Here is a 24,943-nt window from a genome sequence, read left to right as displayed (position 1 = left end):
ATTTTCTTACCAAGGTCATCCACTTTATCTGATGAAACTTACTATCTTTTGCTTGATAATAAATAATCATGCCCTGAAAGGAAGTACATTTTGGTGCTGGATAAATTTTGATGCTCTACAACATACTTTCATATTGTGCTTAGAGGACTAAGATACTTCTAAAAGGAGACAATTCCTTGAGGTGAGAATTGGTATTGAGCTTGAGGATCCCAGCTACTTGGTACAGAAACTCTAGATATTCTTTGGGAGTACTAAAAAAAATATCCTTAGCAGGAAAAGGCTTTGTTTTGTTTTTCTATTAAACCAGAGGCTTTTAGCAATACAGAAACTGTTCTCACACTGTTGTTGAAGCTCAGTTGCTCCCAGCAAAACAAGTATGGCCATTTTTTCAGAGTCTGTTTGTTTCCCTTTCAGTTCCCCTGAGCCAGTGAAGTGTTGTTGAAGAGCTGGATTGGCAGTGGGAGAGATTTGTGCTTTATATGAGCACAAACAGTGTGACCATGTAGAGCAAATGCACTCATTGCATTGGTAACACATCCCCTCTGGTGCAGACCCTTGGTCACATCAGTGGGGTCAGTCTCAGTGGCCTCCTCAGCAGGAGAGAATGTTCTGGTGTGTTCTCCAGCACACAGCTCATACCTGCTCAGAGCTGCCTCCTTGGCCAGTTTCTGTGCCTTGCTCAGAGAGTGGAGCAGCCAGGAGGTTTCTGGCCTTGTTTAATTTCTCCATTCTTGATTGATAATTTTAGCACCAGCAGGAAAGCTGTTCTGGGCTCGCTGCCTGGAACGTCACATCTGGAGCCTGTGTTTGCTGGCAGCCCCAGGGCAGCCTCACAGGTATCCCACCTGCCAAGAATAAGAAAACAAGAGGAGTCAGATTAGTTTCCAGACTGAGTTTCCTGCCTTCCCTTTGGAGATCAGTCCAGAGCACTGCCACAACATGCAGAATGTTCCCTAGCCCACCTCTGAAGGCTGGGAGAAGTGTTCTGATGTGTGCTGCTAATTCCTGCTGGCTGCAGCAAGTTGAAAGGTTGGCTCTCCACAGCTCACTGCTAATGTAGAAACCTGCTAGGAAAATGAAGAGCTGTGTTGTTCCAGGTGGAACTGCATGTCCTGCAGATGTTCCCTGGAATAAAACTTGCAGTAGGTTTGAAAAGCACAATGTCAATGATTAGGATGTTAACCATAAACTGCTGTTCACGTGCAGTTAGGCAGTTTCTCAACCCAGCTGTGATCTGAGGGTGTTTCAAACTTCTCTGAAGCACTCCAGGGCCACCTCCAGAGCTGCAACCCTAGGAGAGATCTGAGTCTTCAGGATATTGCCTGGGAGCAGCTCCAGAGAAGCTGTCTTACCATCCTTGCTGTCTTTGGCAGCGTGTCCCAAGCCTGACCTTGCTGTCACCATAACCAGCCTTAGGTAACTCAGCCCTCCCCAGAATTCTAGCCAGGGGTTCTGGAATGGTAATAGAAGTTGTGTTTCTTTTTTAAAATGGAGTGCAATTTACAAAAGAGGTTTCAGTAGCATGCTCATAAATTCCTTTGAACTTGATGCCTCCATCTGTGGGGGCCCCTTGTTGCAGAGCTGCTCTTCTCAGCTGTCATTGCCAGACAGTAAAAAGAGAGAAGAAAGGCTCATTACCCCTTCCTGAGTCATCCTCTTTCCTCTTATCCTGATTATAGTGAATTGGGTTCAAATCTGTTGAAGTGGAAGTTACAGTTTGCTAAAATTGTGGTGGGAGGCAGTAGATCAAGAGGCCAGCTATAGGCTGTGGCTAAACCACAGCAGGAAACATGTGGTGAGATCTGAGGTGATAATGTGCTGTGACACAAGTACAGCAGAATACAACACAACTGCCCTTTCTCCACAATGGGCAGGCTGGGAAAAAGTAGAGGAAAACAAAGCAGGAATGTCTGTTAGACTTGTGTGCTTGTCCTGTGGAAGAGCTGAAGTTCATAAAGCTGATGATTGCCTCAGGAGGCAGAGGTGGCATGTCCAGGCTGGGCCCACAATGGGTCACTCCCTTCTTATTCTTCTGGGAAAGTGTTTGACATCTGTAACACCTGTCTTTGTGTTCCTTCTGTGTCCTAGTCCTCTCTGGGGCTGCTGGCTCAAGATTTTGGTGCCATGGTCAACAACCCCCACCTGAGTGATGTGCAGTTCCAGGTGGACAGCGGGGAGGTTCTCTACGCTCACCTGTTCGTGCTGTACGCGCGGTGTCCGGCGGCGGCCCAGGCTGTGAGTGCTGCTGCCATCCCTCCTGCTCCTGCTCCTGCTTCTGCTCAGGAGAGCCCAGACTGCCCCACCCCACAGCCAGCCAGTGCCCCAAACCAGCACACAGCACTGCTGGCCCTAATGGCAATGCCTTGGGACCTGCAGTGGTGTTTCAGCTTAGGAAAGCAGAATAAATCCTGACAGAGTGGTGAAAAATGTGCTGCTTTATCCTGTTCAGGGAGGCTATGGGGAGTCAAGGATCCTTGCATTCCACCCATGAGCAAGGAAGGATGTGGTGTTGTGAGGGTTTTAGGATGAGGTGAGAGATGAGAATTTGTCTTTATGTTTTCAGAAGGTTGATTTATTATTATATCATATAATATACTGTCACTATAGGACACAAAACAACATGAGCACACACTGCTGCTCTCAAGGTGAAGCAAAGGCAACTTTATTTTCCGACTCCAACATTTATAGTTTTCCAAAAGAGACAGTGGATTGGAGGGTGACAGTGCCACCTCTCCACTGACAAACTAACAGTCCATCTGTTTTATCCATTTGACACTGGACAGACTAACAGTCCATCAAATTTCTCTTCTTCTATAAAAGAATGCAAAACAATGAGTTATTTACAGAAAGCGTATGAGAAAGTTTGCTACAAGAATGTAACCGTCAGAAGGGTTAGAAAATCTTAAAAAATCAGGGTGACAATATACTAAAACTATAGCAAAGAAAGAGAAAGGATACATCAGAAGGTTAAACAAGAATGATAATGAAAGCTGGTGACTGACTCCTCAGAGTCTGACACAGCTGATGGTGATTGGTCATTAATTAAAAACAATTCACATGAAACCAATTGAAGATCCATCTGTTGGTAAACGATCTCCAGACCACATTCCCAGACAATCAGATAATTATTGTTTACATTTCTTTCCTGAGGCTTCTCAGCTTCTCAGGAGAAAAATCCTAACAAAGAGATTTTTCAAAAAATACCATAATAACAGAAGGGAGTTTTCAAAGGTCTTCTTGCCCTTGCATTTTTGTCCCTGTGCAAGCACAAACTGCCTTGTCCATCTTGGTGTGTCCTACCTGTCACCCAGGCTGGGAAGTGTGAGCAGGGAATAGGAAGTTTCTGGGAAGTACTTTAAAATAGTTTTGTCACTCTTGCTTTGGAGGTACCTGCACTGACTGTGCGTTCTGCAAGGCTAGTGAAGGAGTTCTTATACTCCCAGAGCATTTTAGATTGAATAGTGCCCAGCCTGCTCCTGTGCAGCTTCCAGGTAAATTCAAAACACACCTGATGAAGCTCATACAGAGAGGTGTAGATGGAAATTGGGCTGAGAAGTAATTTGATTGCAAAACTAAGTGGAGAATTCTAAGACCACCTTTTAAACATGTGACTAAGGCAAGTAGTTAAAGTTAACAGCCACAGGGTCAGGAAGGACAGGGAGAGGGAGCTCTGCATAACTGCCCCACCTCGGCATCCTGTTCCTGGGGCTGGGCACGAGGGAAGGGAAGGAGCTGGTGGGAACAAGGATGAATGCAGGTGTTGTGTTGCTCTATCAGCAGACAGACTGTGCTCTCCCTGCCAGGTGCACAGCGAGGGGCTGCTGGTGGAGGAGGACGGGGCGGCGCCGACGCGCCGGGCGCTGCTGAGCGATGTGTCAGCCCAGGCCGTGGCCGCCTTCCTGCGCTTCCTCTACGCTGCTGACACCAACTTCCCTGCTGGGCTGCGGCCCCAGCTGCAGGCCCTGGCTGCCAGGTGTGTGCCCTGAGCATGGCTTGGAGCCCCTCGGACTTTCAGCCCTCTTTGACATCTCCCATTGCAGTTTTAGGGGCTTACAAAATCCCCATAGACCTTTGCTACATCTTAAATGGAGCTTGCCTGTAAGGATGCTCTGCCCTCAGTTAAAAAACTGTGTGAGAGTTTCTATGTTCAGGATATGCTCAGCAGATACTGAACATATTCCAGTTTTACATCTTCCATTGCAGTTTTAAGGGCTTACAAATTCCATGGACCTTTGCTACATCTTAAATGGAGCTTGCCCATAAAGACATCCTGCCCTCAGCTGAAAAGCTGTGTGAGAGTTTCTGTGTTCAGGATATGCTCAGCAGATACTGAACATATTCCAGTTTTACATCTTCCATTGCAGTTTTAAGGGCTTACAAATTCCATGGACCTTTGCTACATCTTAAATGGAGCTTGCCCATAAAGACATCCTGCCCTCAGCTGAAAAGCTGTGTGAGAGTTTCTATGTTCAGGATATGCTCAGCAGATACTGAACATATTCCAGTTTTACATCTTCCATTGCAGTTTTAAGGGCTTACAAATTCCATGGACCTTTGCTACATCTTAAATGGAGCTTGCCTATAAAGACATCCTGCCCTCAGTTGAAAAACTGTGTGAGAGTTTCTGTGTTCAGTATATGCTCAGCAGACTTTGAGTTTTGTCTCAGGATGTCTGTTGGCAGCTGGTGTTGTAGATGATGAGCACAACTCCTGTTATGTGATTCTCATTTCATCTGAACAACACTTGTAGAATGTATTGGATGCTCAGGCTTTGATGTGTTGTGTCAGCCACGCTCTCAGTGGTGGTCCTAGGCATGCACTAAGAGCTTGGAACAGGAGCAGTTGCTGAGATATGGGTGGGACATGGTTGGGGCTTGCCAAATGTATATAGAGAGGTGCCCTGTCACTCAGAAAAGCCAGGAATCTTGCACATGGCAGATATTATCCAGCCCCAGCCGTTCCATGGGACTTTCCCATTGCCAAGGGGATTTAATGTAGTCAGTCTCAAACACAGAAAAGGAAGAATGTGCCTGATACTTTCATGTGAGTGACACCTGGAAAAGGGTGTTTGGAATTTTAGGAGGACACTGGATCTTTCACATCTTAGGAAAGTCAACATCCTCATGTAAATTTCTTAAAAAGCTCACAAAAGTGATCTGACAGCCAAATGGTGAAGAAATACTGGAGGAGGAAATTCTAATGTTACTATTGTGTCCCTGCAGGTTTGGTGTGAGGGAACTGATGGCAGAGTGTGAAAGCAGCACTGGAGAGAGCCAGGTGTCCTCTAGAGGGGATTCAGAAGATGATCTTATCTCTGTGAGGGATGATGAAGATTGTGAGGACAGAGCTGAGAACTTCCAAGACCTCTTGAAATCAGTGTGGGTGGGTGAAGATGAGGAAGAAGCAGCTATGCTGAGCCCTGAGTGCCAGAAGGAGGATGACAGTGAGGTGGGAGAACAAGAGCTGGAGGAAATCTATGAGTTTGCTGCAACTCAGAGGAAGATGGCTCAGGGTGAAAGAGAGGTGAGCGAGGGAACAGACTGCAGCATGTGCAGTGACACTGAGGCAGTCCAGGGTACAAACCAGCAAACTGAGCAGGAAGAGGTAAAGAGACCTGAATCTGCCTCAGTAAGCAACAGCCTCGAAGATCTGAGGGATGGCAACGGTGTGGAAAGATCTAAATGTGACTTGTCTGCCCAAGAAGAGAAGATGCAGAATGTAAATAGGTGCAAGAGCATGAAGGATCCACAGACCTCTATTGTGCCTCACCACAGTGAACCTCAGAAATGGGATGGAACCTCCCATGGTGCTAATGAAGGAGAGGCTGTTGAGGGATGTGAGGATATGAAGGATTCCAGGTCACCTCAGGTCTCACATGACAAGGCAGATCACTGTGAAGAGCACTTTCCTGGTTTCCAGGGTGACACTGATATAAATGACAGCTATGAACATTTGTTTTCTGCCTCTCAGGGGTATCACTGTGAACCTTCCCCAGTGAAAGAAATTACCAAAGAATCAGGAAAGTCCCCTAGTGAAAAACATGTTGGTCTTAATGATTCACTTGTGTTCAGCAAGTCACAAAAAGACTTCTCTCCATGTAAGAATGGATTTTGTAGGAGTCCAACTCCCCAGCCTTGTGTGTCCCTTTTTCCTGCTCTTGGCTCTTCACCTGCATCTCCAAAATCAGAGGGAAAGTTTGCCAGGGAACATATGTCAACACCAAAGCAAAACAAAAAGGAAAAATCATTTCCATCTTATGAAATACACTCCCAGAAAGCCAAGGAGCTGGGTGCTGCATCCAAAAATGAGATCACAGTTTCTCCAGCAGAGATTCCTCGCAGTGAATCCAACAAGTACACACATGTCCCAGTGTTGTCATCACCAGGCAGGACTCAGGGTGCTGCAGCTCACAGGATCCAGAAGGGTTATGTTATTGTTTTATCTTCTGATGATGAAATGGAGTTAGAACAAGACAAGAAGTTGCCAGAGTCTGACTCTGCTCTGAAGGAAATGGAAGTCCCTGGGCACCTGAAGTGTACAGACATGGAACAAGGTCCTGAGATACCAAAACCTGACCATAACTCATCAGTCCCTGAAACAGAGCAGAGGTCAGCCCAGGTCTCATGTGACAATACGGACACAGTGTGTGTAATTGGTGATATAAAGGTGTCCCCTGAATTTCCTCTCAGCAGACAAACAGGTGTTTGTACAGAGATCAAACAGAGTCGAAACCCGAGCCCTGGGAAGAGGCTCAGTAATGAAATGTCTCCAGGCACAGACAGCTCCTGGCTTGTGCCAGGAACACCAGTTCTGAGCAAAAGCAGAAGCTTCTCAACACAGACTCTGGTCACAAGTATTAATTCTTTAAAGGGTTCAGGATCTAAACTCAGCACAAAGAACTTAGCAGCAGGTAATAGTAACCATGAAATGTCTGGAAATGTAATAAAAGTTCATGAAACAACATTGTCAGACAAACATTTGCCTATGGAGGACTTGGCCAGTGGAAGGAGCCCACCCAGCAGCCCAGTAGCAGAATCCTCTTCCAAGAATCCCCTTCCAGTTTCTCCAGCAGCTCCAGTTCTCCTCTCCCCTGGCCACACCAGCAGGGAAGGCAAATGTGCCAACATCTCAGGTTTACCCACACTGGTGCCTCCATGCCAGGAGCAGCCACTGGAAGACAAAATCAACATCAGTGTGGTTGAGCTGGAGGACAGTGACAGGGAAGTCAGTCTGCCTTCCCTGGGTAGCAGTGTCCTGCTGTGTGAGGAGCCCCCAATCCCTGTGGATGACTGCTGGCACCTTGGGTATGTGTCCCCAGCCAGAGGTGACAGCCAGAGCTGTGGCCAGGTCAGCCCTGCAAAGAGCAGCATGGGCAGCAGCCCCAGCCCTGGCTCCTGGCAGGAGCAGGGGGAGAGCCCAGTGCAGCTGCAGGGAATCCAGGGCAGCACCCCTCTCCAAGGAGGTCCTGCTGGCAGGAGAACAACCTTGCACTGCCCTGAGAAGAGCCCTATTGAGCCATGCTCCTCAGTGGGCAGCAGAGCCAGTTACCTGGACTCCAAAATCTGGGATGACTGGAATGGAGAAGAGAAGGAAGATGAAATTGCAGAGATTCTTCCTCTGTCTCAGAGGTTGGCAGCTGCTGCAGGGGCTGGTCAGACAGATTCTGTCAAGACTCCAGGTGAGAGCTTGTATTGATACTAGATTTATTGGGCTGCTTTTATTTCAGTGATTATCTTACCTGTGATGCACTTGGCACACTGAGGGGGTCTTTGGGCTTTCTGATGCAGGACCAGGCACAAAGGAGGTGCAGGCATTTGCTGTGGCAAAGAGCCTGTCTAAATGTGGCATTCCTGGAGTGTTTCACTGTCACCAGCCCTTTGGTAGTGACAGTGCTCCTTGCAGGAGCTGTGGGTTCATGGATAGAGAAAAAACAACCAAAGCAGAATAAAACACAGGCCTGCTTGCCACTGGATTGATGATGATTTAATTACATTGTAGTATGTAATTAAATAATTATGCCATATTAAATGATTAGTTTAAGGGGTGATTAGAACACAATGTGTGAGACTGGCTGTGCTTCACAGTATCAGTAAACTGGAATCATTAAATCAGTATCTAACTCCAGACCCCAGGAGCTTGATTTGCTCAGTTTTTTTAATGCGTCAAGACTCTGTTAGGAAATTTGCTTCCTGGGAGAAGGACCACTGCACAGAATTCAGTAAGCATGGTTTTAACTGCTTTCTAAATGTTGCCTGTTCTAACAAAGCCCTGAATGCCTCATTTTCAGATGTGACATATGTCCCAGTTTAAACTGTTTTCTGATGTAAAGTCAATGAAAACCAAGTATCCCGATTAAGTAGGTTAAAAAAGTGCTGACTATTCTATCCAATATGAAGCTGAGTAATAACTAAAGCAGCTTATAAGGAAGTATTAAACAATTATTAGATAATACTGGATTTCTGCCACTAAGAGGAGAAGTTACCAGCCATTTTTAAGTCCTTTCTGTACTGATTCTCATCACAGTAATTTCCTTCTGCTGCAGAACCTTCCTGTCAGGAGAACAGGTCCCCCAGCACTCCAGTGACACCCATGCCAGCTTATTCCATCATGGAGACCCCACAGCTGAAGAAGGAGCTGAGCAGGTGAGCATTACCTCTCCAGGATGGCTCTTTACAAGAGGTACCTGCTGCAGGCAGTGTGAAAGAAGGGGAGCCATGGTGAAGCTCCAGCCAGGGCTTCCTGAGGTCACATCACACTTTCCCAGCTGCACTTCCTGGCCTGAGCCTCTTGCTGAGCTGTGACAATGGAAAGTGCCACGTTACTGTAACCCAAACTCCCACCTTCTCTCTCAGATTCGGGGTCCGTGCTCTCCCAAAGCGCCAGATGGTGTTGAAGCTGAAGGAGATATTCCAGTACACTCACCAGGATGGGGACTCTGACTTTGAGGATGAGATCTCCTATTCCCAGCCCCTGCCCCAGAAGTCCCCAAGGCAGCCCAAGGCAGGCAGGGCTGGGGGCAGGAACTGTGCCCCGAGGGCTGGGGGCAAGAGAAAGCAGCTTGCCAAGGGTGATGGTGCATCCCATGGAACAGGCTGTGCCCCACCCAAGGACAGAACCAAAGTGACACATCACCCAGAAGGAGCCAAAGAGCAGGAAGGGCCATCTGTGTCCCTGGCAGCTGATGGTGAGGAGCTCCCAGCATCCCAGGAGTCGGCACGTTCTTCGCTGGATGGGAGTGACATCTCCTTTGGTTCACAGAGGTGAGGCAGAGAAATCCTGCACAAAACACTCAGGGGTGCAGGACAGAGATGAGCTAGGAATGAGGTGAACAGAGGTGACTGTCCCTGTGGCCTGTAGTTGCCCTGCCACCTCCTTGAGTGAGTCATATGGAGGTCAGCACACTCCTACAAAAGAAACAGGCTTTGGATTTTCAGTCTAATTCCCACTGAACTATTTCAGTCAATAATTCCCACTGAACTATTCTCAGAACAAAAAAGAGCTGCTTATGAGCAAGGCCCAAATCTGGTATGCCTGGTCAGTGACATGGAGCACTCTGTGCTGCCCGAGAACCTGCAGCTGGAGCTGGGAGAGGACAGCACAGCACTCCGTGGCAGAACCTGCCAGGAGGGAAGGGCCAGGAGTCAGAAATTCCATGCAGCTGTGGGCTGGCTGGGATGGGAAACCGTGCCATGTTCTGCCTCATTCATTTTGTGGGTGCTGGTAGTGCAGGGTCTGTGATCCCACAGAGGGAAGTCATAGGGTCTCACCATCAGGGATTTGGGGAGCTCTGGTCCTGTCTTGGTTGGGCTGTTCTTTCCTTGACCTCTGATCTGTTTCATCCTGCTTTTAGTTCCTTTGTGAATGGATTTGAGACCTGTGCTTTTACATCTGAGGAGGAGGAAGAGGAGTTTCCAGCATCTCAAGCAGCAGCTCGGGAGGAGGAGAAGCTGGAGGCAGTCAGGTGCTACATCCGCTCAAACACGGCCCTGTACAACAGGATTCTGTTCTACGAGCCCATCGAGCTGGCTGATCTGCACGCAGAGCTCAAACAGAATGGCATTAAAATCTCCAAGGCAAAGCTGCTGGACTTCCTGGATTCTCAGTGCATCACAACCACCATGGCCAGAGCCCGGAAAGAGCAGGTGCAGAAAAGGAAGGAGAGCAGGAAACAGAGGAGGCGATACCGAGTGAAGCCCACCCCGACCTGCTGAAACTCCTGCACGTGGATTGCTGCTGAGCTGGAGAGCCCCGTTCATTCCCAGCTGGTGGAGCACTGCTGCTCCTGGTGGCCTGATCCCAGGTGACATCCTGGAGAACTCCCCTTGCCAGCCCTCTGCTCTGATTGCACAAACTCCCCGTGGCTGCCCTGCCTTCAGCACACAGCTCACCTGCAACCTCTTGTCACCCAGTTTGACTCCTGTGCCTTTTCTTTCCGTTTTTCCAATAGATCTTAGGTCCCCAACTTCTTTGTGCTGGTGCTTCCCTCAGTGCCAGGACCTGTTCCCTGGATTTGGGCTGAGAAATTCTTCACCCTTCACATCCCAGGATTCAATCCACTCTGCCAAGTGCTGCCTGTTTACACTCCTGTGACTTCCATCTTCACTTCTTCAGCACAGTTTGCACTGCTCATTTTTAAGGCAGGGAATGCTGTGGGAATACATAAAAGGCTTTTTTCTTGTTTCACTTGGCAATCTCTACTAAAACTCCTAAATCTGTGTTTCTGAAATGGCTGCAGAACAGGGCCGGGGTTTGTTCTGTTCCCTTTGTGACACCTCCCAAAAGTGCCCTGATACCTCATGTCATGGGAAAGCCCCCAGCAGAGATGTCTTTAAGGAAATATTTAAGCAGTTTTGAGCACTGGAACTCTTCAGCACTTCTCACAGCTTGAGCTAAACCCACTGCCTGGATTATTCCCATTGCCAAACTGGACTGGTCCCAGTTGTAAAGTGTCTGGGACTCCTGGAGAAGTCTTGGACCTTAAATTGTTGTATTTTATATATTGAATATTTACCTTCAAAACAACTTCTGACTTCTGTCTGTTCTGGCAGTTCTGAGTGTGCAAAGGCTCACTGAAGAACAGGGACAGAACACAAAAAGAGGGCAGATTTCTAGATATCTTTGTATATGTTTGACATATTTTTTTATACAGAATTTGATTTTGATTTATATTATATACAATAAACAATTTAAATCCTGACCATTCTTATATGGAACAGTAAACAAACACAAGATTGTATAGAAAACTTGAACTTTATTGAACTACACTACTCTTCCCATCTTCGATTAGGGGTGAGAACGTGACTGGGAAGCCTATGCCTAAAAAACCTAAACTTGAACTCTGAAAAACTTCAGCTGGGGGTGGAGAAGATGTGGGGAAACCTATTTTTCCTAATAACAGAGGGGTTCCTAACACCTGTGGCCAGGAATGTCCCAGTGCCTGGGCTCAGCCAAGCCGATCCACAATTACAGTGCCAGCGTTTCTTATATGGAAGGGATAAATCCGAGAGCTTCCTGCTGGTTTGCTTTCCATATCATTCCAGTATAAAATTTCTTCTGGAGGGTTTTATGTCAGATGTCTAATGGAACACAAAGTGTCTGGGAGAGGTGATGCAGCCTTTGGCAGAGTCATTCCTGTGATTACCCGGGCAAGATGTGGACTCCAAATCCCTGCACATGTTCAAGGCTGGGCTGGACAGGGCTTGGAGCAACCTGGGATAGTGGAAAGTGTCCCTGTCCATGGTATGGGGTCAGATGGGATGGGTTTTAAGGTTCCTTTCAACCCAAATCATGTGTGATTGCTAAGAATTCAGATTCATGCCCAAGATCAGCACAATCCCACTGCTCCCTTCTCAACACTTCGGAGACTTCGGTGGCTCCAGTCCCTGAGATATTGGAGAGATGAGGCACCGATGTCCTGGAGGAACATGGAGCCCAGATACAGATCTCAGAGTTCTGCTCTGGTGTCCTCTGGAAATGTCCTTCCCTCAGCGCTGGCTGCCATCGCGTCCTGCTCCCTGAGCCTCTGCAGCGGAGGCTCCGTGTTCCCCGGGGCGGCTATTCCCTTCCCGCCTGAAGCTGGGCTGAGGGAAACTCCCGGCCGCCCCGGGGGAAGGGCTCGGGACGGAGCGGGCTGCAGGTGATGGGTCCCGAGCCGTCAGGGAGGCAGAGACCGCCGTCACCACCTCAGCCCCGCCGCCGCCACCCCGGGCCGCCTTCACGGCCCGCGGGACCGCCATTGGCACCGTTGGCCGTCACGTGACCGCGCCTCAGCCCCGCGGAGCCGCCGCGCTGAGCCGAGCGCGAGTGAGGGACAGGGACACGGCGGGGCTGGATCGGGGACAGCTGCGGGACCGAGACCCCCGGTGGGGCTGGGACCGGACACCGGCGAGGCTGGGATCCCCGGCAGGCCCCTCCGCCCCCCTCACCTGGGCGCCCCCGTGTTCCCCCCCAGCCCCGCGGGTCCGCAGCGGTTCCGGGGCTCTGCTGCACCCCCGCAGAGCCACCCCTGCTCGGTCGGGTGAATCCCGCAGGTCCATCCCCTGCTCGGTCGGGTGAATCCCGCAGGTCCATCCTCTGCTCGGTCGGGTGAATCCCGCAGAGCCATCCCCTGCTCGGTCGGGTGAATCCCGCAGGTCCATCCCCTGCTCGGTCGGGTGAATCCCGCAGAGCCATCCCCTGTTCGGTCGGGTGAATCCCGTCCCGTCTGACCCACCCCGTGTCTTCCCCCCGGAGCAGGTGCCCTGAAAGCAGCTGGAGATGATCTCCCACATGGATCAGAAGGAGGAACTGTGGCTCTCCCACCTGTACACCTACCGAGAAGTCCGAGAGCAGCACTTGTGCAGGTAAGGGGATGGTACAGTCATACAATCACTGAGGTTGGGGAAAGCTCACTAAGATCATGGAGTCTGACCATTAACCCAGCATATCTGTGAACCTGTCAGTGAGAAAAACTGCTCCAGGATTGCCAGACCCTACCAGAATATATAGGATTGGTGATACGGGATGGACCACTGTCCTCCCTGTGGTCCCTAGCAGCAGCCAATGCTGGGTCCCACAGAAGGCACAGGCAGTGCCTGGTGTGTTCCTGGATGCTTTCCCAGGCCCTGGCACTCTGTGACTTCAGAAACTACTGAAGCAGACGTGCAATGTCTCAGTATCTCACAGCTCTCTCTGTATTTTCTTGCTATCTGAAGTTGTGCATGTTTTAGCATCTGTGACAGCTTGCAGCCAGTAGCTCCACAGCATATTCAGCTGCTTTCTGAGTTGCTGCCTTCTTTAGTTTGCTTTGAAGCTGCCTTCTAATAGCTCACACTTCATGTCAGTTGTTCTTAACTCAGAGCAGATGGTGCAGGAGGGATCCCCACCCACCCCACCGGCCACTTGTGGTTTCACAGTCCTCTGCAATACCCCTGTCAGCTGCACCCTTTATCTCCAATGCAGAAGCTGTTCTCTGCCTTTTATTATTCATGTCATGCTCTGTATCTCCCTCAGCTCTATTGGAATTTCTCTGAAATGGGGGATCCATCCCTGCCCTTGCACACAGTCAAGTTGTGGGATTTGAGCTGCAAGGGCACAATTACATTCTCTTTATTCTCTGTTTTCTCCTGACAATCATTAGCATTCCGTGACTCTCAATTCAGCTTTTAATAAGCTGAATTTCTTCTAGGATGTCTTTTTCAGACATCCTAGAAGAGCAGCCATTTTTCCCATTCAAGCACTAAACTTTTACCTCTACTATGCCAATAATTTCAGTGGATTCAGGTTCTGTCAGAGCACACAGGGCTGTTCCCAGGGTTTGTTCCTGTGAACATACTGAGAAACCCACTGTGTAGTTTGAAGGAAAATATCAGAACTTTCTGTAAGAGTCAATCTGGTGAATCTTTAGAATGTCATCCCTTTTGATTTCCCCTGTTTAAAGTTTCCTGTCTGTGACTTCTATCTAGATTCTCATTTTATTGCAGCTGAAGATGGGATTGTGAGCAAAAAGGAGAAGAATCCCCACCAAGGCATCCCTGGGCCAGCAAAGCTGGAGGTTTCACTCTCAGGTCTTTCCAAGGAGAACAATTCCCAGAGTCCTGCCCAGGACCCAGTCATCCCACAGAGGTCAGGAAGGGTTCAGAGATCTCTGGAGAAAAGGCAAAGCCGAGTGATGCTGCGTGGGAGAAGTTCCAGGTGTCATCCAGCAGAGAAATTCCTCTGTGGGGAGGCTGAAGATATGTGGGGACTGCGGGAAGAGCCTTCGTGTGAGTTCCAACCTCGTCCAGCACCGGAGGATCCACACTGGAGAGAAACCCATCCCGTGCACCGAGTGTGGGGAGCGTTTCCGACAGCGCTCCCATCTGACCCGGCACCAGAGGATGCACACGAGGGAGAGACCCTACGAGTGCTCCGAGTGCGGGAAGAGCTTCAGCGTCAGCTCCAGCTGCTCCGCCACCAGGTCACCCACAGCGCGGAGAAGCCCTTCGGGTGTGCCGAGTGCGGGAAGAGCTTCAGCCAGAGCTCCGAGCTCAGCAAGCACCAGCGGGTGCACACCGGGGAGAAGCCGTACAAGTGCTCTCAGTGCGGGAAGAGCTTCTCCGTGAGTTCGGCCCTCAGCCCGCACCGCCACTTCCACACCGGGGAGCGCCCGTTCGGGTGCTCCGAGTGCGGGAAGAGCTTCACGGTGAGCTCCCACCTGCTCCGGCACCGCCGCTTCCACACCGGGGAGCGCCCCTTCGAGTGCACCGAGTGCGGGAAGAGCTTCCTGTGGCGGTCGGCGCTGCTGCGGCTCCGGCGGGTGCACAGCGGGGAGCGGCCGTACGCCTGTACCGACTGCGGGAGGGGATTCGCCGTGAGCTCCGCGCTCCTGAGGCGCCGGCACGTCCACCAGGCTCTGATCCCCGCGGTCCCGGTGTTCCCGTTCGCTCCGCTGATTGCCCTGCTCACGGAGGGGAAGGCTCTTGGTTTGATGAGAATGACTCCTAAAGGAGAGAGGTGCAAATGGGGGAGAGCCAGTGCGAGGAGCTGGGGGTCTGGAGAGGAGTGGGGACACGGCACGGGCGCTCGGTGTGTTCGGAGGGAAAGCTCTTGGGAGAGAAAGGACGTGCTTTGAAAAGGCTGGAATGTGCTTCGTGTATTTCAGAGGAAGGTAAAGGACTCTGTGCCCACATATGACAGTTAATACACTGAAGCACACGGACCATCTTAGAGCTTGCAACACTCGCTCAACAGAAGCTCCTGATCTGTGTTCAGAGGCGCTGAGCTCCCCTCACGCAGCCCAGGGGCTGGAGCTGGAGCTGCAGCCCAAAGCCCAAGGCCTGGTGCCCTGGGCCCCGTGCGCTGGCTATCGGTGTGTGCCCGCGGCCCTGCAGGGGCTGTGGGACGGCAGCTTCGCTGGGTGCCGTTGCTGCAGCCGCCAATTAAGCCGCCGGTACCGCAGCGCTGCCACCATGTTCCCTTCTCGGCCGCCCTTTCCGGTTGCCGGGACGCGGCACCACTTGCGCATGCGCGCATTTGCTCTCCAGCCGCCCTTCAGGGGCGGGGCCGGCCAGGTGAGCATGGGGGCGGGAGCAGAGGCACCACGTGACTCCCCGCCCACTCCCACCCATCGGCGGCTTCTGCGCGTGCGCAGCTCCGCGCCCCGCCCGCCTTCGGGGGCGGAGCTTCTCGCGCGACGCCTCGGCCGCCTTCGCCAATCGCCGGCGCGTGCCGTGCGCGGCTCCTGATTGGCCGCGCGGAGCCCCCGGGGCCATAAAGCCGGGCCGGCCGCGCGGGGCCTTTGTCTGTCCCTGCCGGGGGCCGAGGGTGGCGGCAGCAGCGGTGAGTGCGCGGCGCGTCCCCATGGCAACGCGGCCGGGCCCGCGGGCCAGCCCCCTGCGCTGGGGTTCACACGGTCCCGGGCCGGCCCCCTCCCCTGGGGCCTCCCCGGCTGGGCTCTGCCCGCTCCCGGTGGCGGATGGGCCGGGAAGCCCCCCCAGACCGCCTCAGAGCCGTGTTTCTGCGCCGCTGCCCGCCGGGGCCCGGGGCTGGCGCGGCCGACGTGACCGCCCTGGCGCGGGCTGGGCCGGGCTGCTCGGGCCCACAGCTCCCGGCCGCGAACCGTGTGCCCGGGCGGGGCCGTCCGTAGCCCTCCCTGCTCCTGCCGTGTGTCCCCAGGAGCGAGCGGGCGCCTGCCCAGCCCCGGGCCCTCAGAGCCCCGCCGTGACTCTGCACGGCCGCTCCTGAGCGGGGGCTGGGGGATCCGAGCCCTGCCCTGCCTGCTGCCCGTGGCCCTGGGGCCGCTTGGCTTTCCTTGGCCCCGCAGAGCTCAGAGAAGCGCTTGGAGAACGAAGGACTCTTGCTATTCCTCCTTTGCCGTTTCTGGCCTTTGTCCTGCTGAAGGGTCAGCACCCACAGAGCTCTGCAGTGCACACGGCAGCCCCAAGTGCCCGTCACTGGCCCTGCCTGGCTCTCCGGGCACAGCTGGCACCCGACGTGACCGACATGACCGCCAGGGCAGGCACTGGCTGGCTCCGTGCTGAACAAAGGCTGTTTGCTATAACTGTGTGTGTCTGATACAATGTTTTCTTTCTCAACCCACATCCAGCCCTGACTGATCCCTTGTCTGTTCTATAACCAGGGTGAGAAAATAATGATGGGCTGGCACAAGTGCCTCTGTCACAGGGCAGAACTGGACAAGGTCTTTGAGGTCACCAGGAGCTTCCTTTGGTTGGTGTGTTGAGGTGCTGGGCTGCAGCTCTAGAAGACAGAAGTGGTGTTTGTATGGGCACACTAGCAGTGTGGGACTTGAATTGCTGCCTAAATTTAGGCTGTGAAATCTTCAGTTTACCTGGGATCAGATAATGTGGTAATTCAGTCAATGAGGTTCTGTTTCCAGCAGCAGCCAGTGCCAAATCCCTCACCAGGAGATGGAGATGACAATCTCTCCTGCTGGGATTGCCAGGTAACCTCTGGGATGATTCTTCAAGCCTTTAGGCCTGGGGTTCTGAGGTTTGTTTCTGCTGCAGTGATGGTAGGTCCAACCACACTGAGCTCTGTGTGTGGGGAAATGCCTTGAAGCTGCATGCAAATTAAACAGCAGGTATGAGCTCTGTGCTGCTTGGGAGTTACCAAACTTCTCCCAGAGTGCCCAAGCAAATTGGGGGCTTCCAGTGCTCCTTCCCTGCAGCAGCAGCAGTGTCTTGTTCCTTGAAGAGGCTTGGGATTACTTGGATTAAATGTTTTCCTACCCTGAGAAGAACAGCTGTGCACCTGGGTGTGCACCTTGGTCAGGAGATGTGTGTGGGGACAAGCTGTACTCATCTAGATGAGGTGGAGGTGTTTTCTCAGAGGGTTTGAACACTGTCCTTAGGAAAGTAATGTTTGGAATGCTGGGGTGTCCTGTTCCAAACCTCCTCCCCCCTGTCCAGCCCTGCTATCCCAGGGGTAGCTGTTGGATTGCTCCAGGCTGTGTCTGGGCTCTGGGAGGTGCCCTGAAGATCAGCCAGCTCCTGGATGAGCAGAGCTCCCTGCAGCAAATGCAATGGCATTGCAGCCTCTGCAGAGGAGGTGGCACTGCCTGAGCCTCCTCCTTGGCTGTGGGACATGCCCCTTTCAGAGGAACCAGGGCTGTGGCACAGACTGGGGCTTGCAGTTGCCAGTTTTGGAGTAAAGGCACCAGTGTGTGGTGGTGTGAGGCACAGTGAGTGCCTTTCCTCCCAGCTCTCAGTGCCCCAGCACAGGGCAGGGTGGGCTTTGTGCTGACTTGTCCTGTTGGCATGTGTCTGTGCTGGAGACTGGATCAGGAGAAATCTCAGCTTCCACGTTTTCCTGCACAAGTTCTGCCCTCACCTGGGGCTACAGGGACTGCTGTTACCACTGCCATGGAGATGAGCTTGTCAGGCTGAGCCCTGCACAGCAGGCCAGGGGAAAAACAAGTCTGAGGTTGCACTTTCAGTGACTCTTTGCATGGTAACCCCTGCTCCCAGCAGCAGACCGTGCTCCTGGGACAGCCATTCCCCATCCCATTAGCTGTGCTTCTGCAGCACCAGTGGCAGGGTTGGCTGGAGGCTGCTGAGAGCCCTCTGGGTGCCCTGTGTGAGCAGGAGTGTGCTCAGGCTGTGACACTGGAGGCTCTGGTGAGGGAGCAGGTGATGAACTCAGGGCCATCTTTGGCCATGGGGAACCTTGAGCCATGGCTGCTGTTAAACTCTGACTGAGGCCTGGCCTGCTGTGCTCCTCTGGGCTGGATTTGCTGCTGTGCTCCTCTGGGCTGGATTTACTGTCAGCCCTCAGGCCTCTCCCAAGGGATGAGCGTGGCTCCAGTGCTCTGGAGCTCTGCTCTCAGCAGTGGCTGTTTTAGGCATGTGGAGACAGCACACCTCCCCTCCAGGGCTCTGGCTTTCTGGGAATATGAGATAAATTGGAACTAGTTTGTCTAGTTTCATTTTGGAATCTGCATCTCCTGGGAAGGTCTTGGGCTGCCATGAGCAGGCAGGGTGTCACAGAGCTGGTGACATTGGCAGGTGACAAATGCACTGTTCCTCCTGTGCCCAGGCTCCTGGCTGAGCTCAGCTGGCTCATTTGCCTTTGTGCTTTGTTTCCCCTCCCCACAGTGGGCATTCCCCACTCTGAAGCTGTGTGAGGATGAGGGTGGGTCCTGGGTTCAGCTGCCTGGTGAGTGATCAGCTCACACCCGAGCTGGTCTCTGGCCTGACCTTTATCCTGGGCTGAGGAGGCTGCACAGTGCTGTGTCAGGGGAGGGCAGGGTGACACTGGAGGGCTGCCACCCCTTGTGACCCCGAATGATTTCTGTCCCAGCCCTGGGCTCCTGGCATCCCAAAACAATCCCAAAACTTGATCAGCCTTCCCCTGGAGAAGGCTCTGTCCCAGGAAAGGGTTCTGTGATCACAGAAACCTTCACTGGTGCTGTGCCTGAGCTGGGGGAGCCTTGGGCTGCACCTGAGGATGGGGCTCAGCCCTGGCTCCTGGTTGCAGTGTGAAGGGCACTGAGAAACAGGGCTGAAGGCTTTGTTGGCCTCTTCCACAATCCTTTCCTTGGTGTTCTTGTCCAAGTCCAGAGCATTCATTCTTGCTCTGTAAAGCTGCTTGAACTGCTGTGTGTTGGAAATGTTGTCAAACACGTAGGGCTGTGAAACAGGGCTTAGAGATCTGGGGTGAGGAACTGGAGGGCAGTTAATTTCTAGCTGGTGTGCTTGTGCTGTGCTGAGCAGCTGCTTGCTGGCTCTCCCAGTCCCAGCCATGGGCTGAGCAGTGAATCCATGGGTGCAGCTGAGCTGAAGTGGGGAGCACATGGATGGTGCTTCCCTTGGAGAGTGTTCTCCTCTCCCAAGGCTGCCTGGGAGCTGCTGGTGCTGTTGCTCTGCACAAAGCTGATTACAGCTCCATTTTATAAATGAGGGGCCTGGATTTCTGTGCTCAGCCAATGTAATCCAGGTGTGTCGTGTTCCTGCTCCTGGGTCAGGCTTGTGCATCCTGTTACATCCAAGGAGATTTTATTTCCTTTTGAAGATGAGGAGGAACCCAGTTACTTATGGGATTTGAAATAAATTCTGCCAGGCAGGGGAGGAAGGGTGTGAGTGGGAGCAGGAGCTGCCTGCAGCTCACTCTGCTTGGAGAGTGCCCAGGAAAGGCAGAGCAGTGAAATCTGCCCCTGCTTTGGAAGCTCCTCTATTCTGTCACAGGGAATGTTCTTGTTTCCCCTGGGAGCTGCCTGGCTTCAGAGCTCATCTGGCCCAATTCACCACTGCTTACCTCAGGAAGCTTTGTAGTGCTGTGGAAATGCTTGTTCTTCCTCTTGAGTGAAGGAGAGGGGCTTGCTTCCCTTTCCCTTTCCAGTAACTGCTCATGTGACATTGGGGGAAATATTTGGTAGCACCAGGGGAAGGCTCACAAGTCCAGTGCAGATTGCCAACACAGAGCTCTCATCTGCAGCCAGGAGCCATCCTGAAGGGGGAAATGCAGTGCAGGCTGCTGTGTTTAATGTTTGTGAACTGATCTCAGTGCTGAGGTTCACCTGAACTGAACAGGCACATATAATATACATCCTTGGGAGTGCCTGGTGGGAGATGGAAACAGGCAGAGGCTGCTCCTCACTGCCCTGCCTGGCAGAGCTGCTCAGAGAACTCCTGGCAGGACTGTTGAGCATCTCGCAGCCATCCCTTTGCTAAGGCAGCTTCCCCTGAGAGCCCCTCTCTGGTTTTGCCTTTCAGACTGATCCCAGCAGTGACCACGATGCCATCAGCCCAGGAGAGCCCAGAGGGGGGAGAGGAGGACACTTTGCACTATGAGGAAACAGAAGATGATGCTGTCAGGTGAGTTCTTCCAGAAGTGATCCTTCTTATCTCAAAGAAGTGATGGACCCCAATAAGGGATAAATCAAATACATGTGCTGTGAAATCTCTCTGGTGAAACTGCACTGTAAGGGCCAAAGGGATGGGAAAGTGACTTGGCAGGGCTGACAACAAACACTTGACTGTGAAAGTCACATTTCAGAAACACTCCTGACTATTTGGCAGCTGTGTTTGTGTCTTCCTGGCCAAGGGGAGCCAGTTTTCCATGGCTTGCTGGGCAGGCTTCTTGTTTTGAAAACTGACTCCAGAGGTGAACTCTGCTTTGGTGAGCTCTTGCCTTTGCAGAATACTCAGGCCTAGGCAAGGACATTTTCTAGGAGGTTAATTTAAAAAACAAATTCACACACATGTTCTAAAAGCCAAGGCTTTGGACTTGGAAAACAGGAGGGGTGACTAGGGTGCTTTCTAGAAGATCTAGACAGGCTGGTTGACTTCTTTGACTTGACAGGCTCAGCTTCATGAGAAGTGAATGTTTGCTGGCTCTGCTGGCACACTCAGCGGGTCTGGAGTGTTCAAAGCCTCTCTCAGAGCTAACATGAGTGTGCTAGCTCTAGCAAAGTGGTGATAAAACCTGTGAGGTGCACTTTGGCCTGATTTGAGTGTTGATACTGTACCAGTGTCCTGATGCTGTACCTGGAGGGTGGCTGTAGCCAGAGGGGTTGGGCTGTTCTCCCAGGCAACCACTGACAGAATGAGAGGACACAGCTTAAAGCTGCACCAGGGCAAGTTTAGGGTGGACATCAGGAAAGAATTCCTCACTGAAAGAGTGATTGGACACTGGAATTGTCTGCTCTGGGAGGTGGTGGGGTCACTGTCCCTGGGTGTGTTTAAGAACAGCCTGGATGTGGCACTCAGTGCCAGGGTTTGGTGATGAGGAGGTGTTAGGTCATAGGTTGGACTTGATGATCTCAAAGGTCTTTTCCAACTCAGTTCATTCTGTGTCCAGGTAGGTGCAGTGTCTGTAGACTAAATAATAGATTTTGATGTTTTGGGTCTTTTTTAAAACAAAGACACCTTGTGGAAACTTGAAAAAACAGTGTAATGCGGGAGAAATAAACTTTTAAAGGGTGTTTTTGCCCTGTTTTGCCATTCAGCTCCCATCTCTTCACCAACAGTTGATATCCAAGTTGGGCAAGCTGGGGGACCTTCCTGAGCCTTTTTTCTTCTCCCAGGAAGGCACCACCAAGGCCCCCATGCCCTTTAGTCTGCCATGATAGTTGCTCCGTATATGCTCAAGGCTTTCTTGTGTAGTGTTGGGCTCACTTGGATGAGAAGCAAAAGTCCTGGTGCAGGGATCAGCAGGTCCTGAGCAGTGGCTTCAGCATCCTGGGCCAGAGCCCCTGGTAAGCCCCAGCCCTGCTGGGGTGGCAGCTGTGGTTGGCACAGGGGCTGTGCCACCCTGCTGCTTCCTCCAGCAGGGCCAGCTCAGCCTGCGGGGTGGCCTGAGGGTCCCACCTTGTGCATTCTCCACACTGGGATGGTGGGGATCCCTCCAGACACAGCAGGGACAAGCTCTGTGGGGCTGAGGGGTGAAAGGAGCCCTGTGTTTGCCTGCAGCCCCATGGACCTCTCGGAGCTGCTGAAGGAGGGCACGAAGGAGTCGCACGACCGCGCCGAGAACACCCAGTTTGTCAAGGACTTCCTCAAGGGCCGCATCAAGAAGGAGCTCTTCAAGGTGGGTGTTGCTCTGCTCCCCATCTCTGATGCTCCCAGTGACTGATGCAGACTCCAAGGCAGAGCCCTGGGGTGCTATGGTGGTGGGCAGAGCAGAGCCTTGGCTCCTCCAAGCAGTGCCTGCCTGGTACAGGCCCTCCAGGCTGGTTTTGTACCAGGCCTGAGGTTTGCTCTTGTTTGCCCCAATTCCATGCAGGCAGGAGTAGTCATGAGATGACCCGTGCCCATCTAGTGAGCAGCTTCTCACATGAGCTGTGCTCTGTCCATAGCTGGCCACTGTGGCCCTTTACTTCACCTACTCTGCTCTGGAGGAGGAGATGGATCACAACAAGGACAACCCCCTCTTTGCTCCTCTGTATTTCCCCGTGGAGCTCCACCGGAGAGAAGCTTTGGCCAAAGACCTCAAATATTTTTATGGGGAAGACTGGAAAGAAAAGATCCAGTGTTCAGAGGCAACTCAGCAGTATGTGGACAGAATCCATCATGTGGGACAACATGAGCCAGAGCTGCTGGTGGCTCACGCTTACACACGCTACATGGGGGACCTCTCAGGTGGCCAGGTGCTGAAGAAGGTTGCCCAGAGGGCCCTGAAGTTGCCCAGTACTGAGGAAGGGATCCAATTCTACGTGTTTGACAACATTTCCAATGCACAGCAGTTCAAGCAGCTTTACAGAGCAAGAATGAATGCTCTGGACTTGGACAAGAACACCAAGGAAAGGATCGTGGAAGAGGCCAACAAAGCCTTCAGATTTAACATGCAGGTATTAAACAAATCCCTTGATCTGGATGTGTAGGTGCTGCAGCTTTTAGGTCTGGCCCAGGTTAATTCAATCACACCACTCAGCCAGTCAGTGGTCTGGGGCTGAGACCACCACAGCCCCTCCTTGAGGGTTTGGGGTTCTAGTTGAACTCGTTTTCTCTAACTTCAGGCAGGAATTCCTCCCATGCTCCAACACCACAGCCAAGCACTTTGATTAAGGCAAAATTAATATGACTTGAAGATTCCCACAGGCTGTGAAGCAGTGAGGGGAGCAGAGCTTTTGTGCCAAGACAGCCTCAAACAGTTTGAGTGTGCTGCACCACCCTGGTGACAATTCATCTCCTGTCTCAGGTCTGACTTGTTGCCCATGGTCAGAAATGTCTGGAGCTTCCTGTTCCTCCCATAGCATTTACCTCTCATCAAACCTGACTGAGCTGCTGCCTGCCCTAGGGGATGAACACAGATTTAGCTACTGGATGGAAGTTTTAATCTTGTGCTTGTAGCAGGTCAGTGTGATTGAAACTGGCCAGAAACATGGTGAGGTGTGGTTGGATCCTTATGGAATCCCGTGGCAGTGAGAGGGGCTGCCTGACCACTGCAGGAGCTGGGATCCTCCAGGGCTCTGCAGCAGGGAGGGCAGAGCCTGTTGGCCCACACTCCCACCCACAGCAGGGTGGTGCTGCCTTGCTCCTGGCCCTGAATGCTCTTGGGATGGGCTGTGCCTTCCTCAGCTCACATGGAGCTCAGTGTGTGCCAGGTGTCACCCCAGAAAGGCAGCTGGGCACAGGGAGGCAGGAGTGGCGCTTGTTCTGTTCCCCAGATGATTGCAAGGGTCTGTTCTGCCTGGCTCTGCCTGCTCACGTGCTCACTGTGACCTTTGCAGGTGTTTGATGAGCTGGACAAGGTTGGCAGGTCGCTGGGAGAAGCAGCCCAGGATGGAGGCGTGCCAGTCCACGATGGCAAGGGAGACATCCGCAAGTGCCCGTACTATGCAGACAAACTGGGTAGGTGGTGCCAAGGGGGCTGCCACGGGCGTGTGGCACAGAGTGACAGTGCTAACAGTGCTTTCTGTGTCCTGCAGGCACAGCAGGCCCCAGCTGCCCCTTCCACGCTGCTGTGGGCCTGGCCAGGCAGCCCCTGGTGCAGCTGGTGCTGGCAGCCTGCATGGCCGTGGCAGCGGGAGCTGCAGCCTGGTACATCCTGTGAGGGCAGAGTCAGGTGTGGCTCTGCCTGGGGCAAGGGCAGAGATGTGCCCTGCCTGCTTTCCAACCCTTCCCTTGCTGCTGGTGAGTTGGCTGCAGAGTGGAGTAAGGAAGTAAACAGGAATCCTGTGGGACTGTCCAACCTCCTTGCACAGCCCTGTAACACCTCTTTAGCTGAACATTGCGCAGGACTGGTCAGTGCCAGGGGGTGAGGGCTCCACTGCAGCACTGCCCTGCCCAGGCTGGGCTTTTTAAGGCCAGAGATGTCCTGTCCTTCACATGCTTGGCTTTTCATCTCCATCCCTGAAACAGTGTCTGGAGGGGGTTTCCTGCCCTGGGTTGCATCTGCAGAATGTCATCAGCCTTTCAAACAAGGAGCACTTGCTTTCCTACCCTGAGGAGCTGAGGCTGTGCCAGGGGGCTGTTAGCCCAGAGCAGTGTCCTGCTGGGTGCAATGTCTGAGGAACCAAGTCTGACTCCTGTTGGAAGGAGCTCCCTGGGGATGGGGGCAGGACCATGGTGGGGAATGGAGGTGACAGATCTGTATTGTGCAACTTTGGGGTTGAGGGTCAGTTGTTGGTTATTTTTCCTGAAGCCTTGACTGGAATAAAAAGTTGCAGTGCTGTAGCTGGAGGAAGCTAAAAGCACATCATTGTGAGAATGGGGGGGCTGGGGAGGGGGTAAGGGGGAGAAAGAGAGTGCAGTCCCCCACTGTCTCACTTGTCTCTGACTGATGCAGTCCCTGAGAAACTCCTGCCCTGGCACCCCTCTGTCCCTGCTATTTCCCTGGGGAGGCTCATTGCCCTGCTGAGGACACAGCCAGGTGCTGTCAGGGCTTGGGGCTCTCCTGTGCGAGGGGTTCCTGGTAGGGTAGGGAAGCTGCTGCTCTTCCTCCTGTGCTTGGTACCCCTGTACCCCCACCCTGCCCTCATCCTTGGCTCCCCTGCAGGCAGAGCTGCTGTAAATTTTGAGCAGGA

General features: G+C 52.5%; 2 protein-coding genes across 2 annotated transcripts in view; both read left to right on the top strand.

Annotated features, from left to right (window-relative positions):
- The window catches only part of SLX4 (SLX4 structure-specific endonuclease subunit), a 28,957-nt gene extending 17,760 nt beyond the window's left edge, over positions 1-11,197 (top strand). Inside the window, exons 13-18 of the mRNA XM_059484782.1 lie at positions 2,089-2,235; positions 3,804-3,973; positions 5,223-7,678; positions 8,543-8,642; positions 8,853-9,260; positions 9,851-11,197. Of these exons, the coding sequence (XP_059340765.1) occupies positions 2,089-2,235; positions 3,804-3,973; positions 5,223-7,678; positions 8,543-8,642; positions 8,853-9,260; positions 9,851-10,211 (3,642 nt within the window). The 3' untranslated portion in view covers positions 10,212-11,197. The remainder of the gene's footprint in view (positions 1-2,088; positions 2,236-3,803; positions 3,974-5,222; positions 7,679-8,542; positions 8,643-8,852; positions 9,261-9,850) is intronic.
- A 4,474-nt stretch (positions 11,198-15,671) lies between these two features.
- On the top strand, positions 15,672-24,593 carry HMOX2 (heme oxygenase 2). Its single transcript, XM_059484410.1, has 6 exons — positions 15,672-15,798; positions 20,190-20,291; positions 21,888-22,005; positions 22,274-22,765; positions 23,648-23,768; positions 23,846-24,593. The coding sequence occupies exons 2-6, from the start codon at positions 20,212-20,214 to the stop codon at positions 23,968-23,970; spliced, it is 936 nt and encodes a 311-aa protein (XP_059340393.1). The 5' UTR covers positions 15,672-15,798; positions 20,190-20,211; the 3' UTR covers positions 23,971-24,593.
- The last annotated feature ends 350 nt before the right edge of the window (positions 24,594-24,943 follow it).

Source organism: Ammospiza nelsoni, chromosome 17, assembly GCF_027579445.1.
Source record: "Ammospiza nelsoni isolate bAmmNel1 chromosome 17, bAmmNel1.pri, whole genome shotgun sequence".
Lineage (NCBI taxonomy): Eukaryota > Metazoa > Chordata > Aves > Passeriformes > Passerellidae > Ammospiza > Ammospiza nelsoni.
The sequence above is the reverse complement of the archived record's forward strand: the minus strand, read 5'-3'. Positions and strand labels throughout refer to the sequence as shown.